The following is a 3,761-nucleotide window of genomic DNA, read 5'->3' on the forward strand; positions in this document are numbered from 1 at the left end:
TGAGCGTGGCTGTTGCCAGTACCGCCTGACTGGCTCCCGTAGGATTTTCGAGTGAGATCGTTGCCAGTGCCCCTGGACTGGCTTGTGCGGGTGGCACATAAAAGACACCATTTCAAGCCTGGCCGTTTTCGTGCGGGTGACACGTAAAAGCATCCACTACACTCTCTGAATGGTTGGCGTTAGGAAGGGCATCCAGCTGTAGAAACTCTGCCAAATTAGATTGGAGCCTGGTGTTGCCATCCGGTTTCACCAGTCCTCAGTCAAATCGTCCAACCCATGCTAGCATGGAAAGCGGACGTTAAACGATGATGATGATGATGATGATACAAATAATACGACGACGACGCCGTCATCGTCATCATCATCATCGTTTAACGTCTGCCTTCCATGCTGGATGTTAAATAATGATGATGATAATAATGATTAAAACAGAAATGTGGAATTTTTGAAACAAAATCTATATATTTTAATAATTTACTTTTTTAATAATACAATATAAATATAATGATTTTATTCTATAAATATATTATTTTTTCTAATGCAAAAGAAATAAGCAATAGAGCTCTGATGAAGCAATAATAAATATTGAAACTAATCAGATCTCTTTTCCTGACCACACAGACAAAAATCTGTCAAACAAAAACATAATTTCTACTTTTCATAATAAGCTTAAAAGTTTACTCAAAACATATACTCATAAGTTTACCTTACATTTCAGTCTGTTTTAAAATGATTCAACAAATCTTAAAATCTCATAATTGTTCAAATTCTTCAATATTACCATCATAAGGTCATAAGGTTGTTTGCACTAATATTGACTAGCTCAACCGTAAAACAAGAGTGGTCCCTATTCTTAAAGATATACTTCTAGTCACAAAGTTTGCAACAAAATTGTTGAGAAATCATTTAGTTAGTTGACTTGTACCTCATTTTATCTTACAAGGGAAAGTAGAACTCTCAACTATTGTTTGTTCTTGCCTGAACAAGTTCTTGAGGTGCACATTAAAACATGCAGTAAACAGTATTATTTAACTCGGTTTTCAATGATAGTTCATAGTACTAAACAATTTAATAATGCTAAGTTTGATTTACAAAACAACCTACTTTTGATTTGGTTGGGGTTCTCTCCACAACCACTAACTTTATAAAAGATGTTATCTAAAGTTATAACTATTAGAAACACTAAACTAGGTTGAAAAGAATTTAATTAATCAACAAGTCTCAGTAAACAATAGTTGTAGGCTTCAGACTCTGCCAGCTACCCATGTATTTGAATGGTTTCTGAGCATTTTGACTATTTTAGTGCATTTAAATTAAATGTCGTCAAAGTATGTTTGTTATCCTGATGAATGTAAAATGGTATTATATTTAGTTTCAGTCTGTTAATAAAACCAAGTTTGATGGAGAAATGAAACAACTTCTAAAGTCAAACATATGATACACAAATATGCCCAGTAATCATGTATGTGTTGGAATTATATTGTCCTATCATAATTCACATACTCTTCATTGTTGCATATGCAGAGCCCTCCTACACATATTATTAAATAGGTATTGCAACTTCAACAACAGCAACAAAACCTAAGTGCATAATCTTAACCTACTACAAACGTCAGCAAAACATTGTTAGTCCTTTACTAACATTATTAGTAAAGTAGAAAACACCTCTTAAGGAAACAATACAAAACCCTAATTAGTGAGCTATTTTTCAGATTGCAGTGCTTATGCAATGTACAATAAACACATCTATGAGGGGGTGCTGAAAAGTACCTGGCTTTAACGGTATTGTAAAAGGCCTCATTTTACAGAACTCAGAAAAACTGAAGCACTGCTGCAATAAGTATGTGAATCTGAGAAGGGAATATAATGAATAAAATCATAATTAACTTATCTTCCTGTATTTTCATTTACCTAAAGCCAGGAACTTTTCAGCACCCCTCATAAAATCTGCAATAATGTACTACAAGAACCCATCTTCTCACTAAAAAATTTTAACCTTCATGACCTTTTCCACACTTCTACAAAACATACACAGCCTCTGTTCGTGAACAAACAATATATTAAATTTATCATGAACCATGTCAATTATGTCTCGGCACACTCTCCTATTCCTTGAGAGCAATAAATGTTGAGAGAAAAACTAAAACCTGTGAGAGGAATATTTTCCTGAATTATGAAACAGTTATTTAGAACAAAGTGAGCTGAAAATACCAAATCACAGAATAAAAGATGCAATGGGTTGTCTATTAAAATGACTTTCTGGTGCACATTCAGCAAGACTGCACCTTGCCAGATGAGATGCTTTCCAATACAAAAAAAATTCATTGTACTTTCCTACCAAACCCATCAGAATGGAGTATTGTAAATAACATTGTTTGCAGGACTAAAAAGAAAAATTTTCTTAAAAAGCTTAGAAAACTATCATCAGCTTCACATTTTACTTTTAAAGTCTTTTCTGAATTCTAGCAATAGAAAAATTCCAAACCTGTTCTCTTTTCAGCTTTTCTCGTTTCCTAATGAGTTCCACCAGCAGACGAGCTTTTTCAAGATCCTGCCGAAGCCTCTGCCAATATTTCAGTTGTGCTCGTAAAGCATTGCTTTGCTTATCATTCTTTGTCTGCAACAAAAATTGAATAAAACCAATGAAAATCAAGACTCAGAAAAAAACCAACTTAGTATATTAAAATGATCTAAAACCTACTTAGTAAATAATCATTATGATATTGTCTTTTTATCTAAAAAGGAAAATATTTGAACTTTGCTATAGTAATAAAGAGAAATCAGAAAATTTTAGATTACAATATTCAAGTGACAATCAAAGAGTCAAATTTAGGAACTTGAATATACACACACACACACAAGGAAATCTAACAGTAAAAAAAACAAAAGAGCTAAGTCATAAACTATAACGCCATAAATATGTTTCCTATCCACTAAGGGACTGTTAGGGGATAATGCTAAGTTTTATCACCATGGTAAGTAAATGAAAGATAATTTCAACATGGAGAGGGTGTTACCTAAAGTTATCTAAGGTAATATTTCCAAACAATCAGTTACTTATTCCTTGGCAGCTATGTGAACTGAGACTCAGATAATTAAGTATAGTGCTCAAATACACTGAAAAATGCTTATTATGTATATGAACTCCTTAGAAATATAACCATAACCACACAGCTATTTTACTTGCACACAATGATGTCTTAAAGAGGAATTCTTAGCTCATAAAGAAAATCAGAAAAAATAACAAGAAAATTCAAATTAGAATTATCTTCCTAGCTGTAACATTACATAATATATCAAGAATTTTTTATTATTTCTTTTTTTACACAGATATCTTTCAGGGCAATGTGCACTAAAACTTTTAATTACTCTAGTTTGATGAGCAGTTGGCACTAACCATAAAATGCTTGTAGTCCTAATAGATGGATTACATTAAAAATAAATGTCTATTTTCTCTTAGACGTTTATTTATAATAAAGCTCTTCAAACACAGTTCTATATTTATATTATTTACATTCAACAGATATTTTACATTATTTACATTTGATGGATATTTGTCCTCATCTTGTTTGTTGTTAACACAACATTTCAGCTGATATACCCTCCAGCCTTCTTCAGGTGTCTTGAGGAAATTTTGAACCTGGGTTCTCATTCCTAAGATATCTTTTTTCGATATTATTATTATTATCATTATTATTATCATTATTATTATTATTATTATTATTATTATTATTATTATTATTATTATTATTATTATTATT

General features: G+C 31.7%; 1 protein-coding gene across 1 annotated transcript in view; it reads right to left on the bottom strand.

The window, feature by feature from the left end:
- Positions 1–3,761, bottom strand: part of LOC106883885 (bromodomain-containing protein 1) — a 106,396-nt gene that overhangs the window by 53,563 nt on the left and 49,072 nt on the right. The window contains exon 5 of the mRNA XM_014935024.2: positions 2,486–2,617. Within this exon, the coding sequence (XP_014790510.1) occupies positions 2,486–2,617 (132 nt within the window). The remainder of the gene's footprint in view (positions 1–2,485; positions 2,618–3,761) is intronic.

This window comes from Octopus bimaculoides, chromosome 1 (genome assembly GCF_001194135.2).
Source record: "Octopus bimaculoides isolate UCB-OBI-ISO-001 chromosome 1, ASM119413v2, whole genome shotgun sequence".
NCBI lineage: Eukaryota > Metazoa > Mollusca > Cephalopoda > Octopoda > Octopodidae > Octopus > Octopus bimaculoides.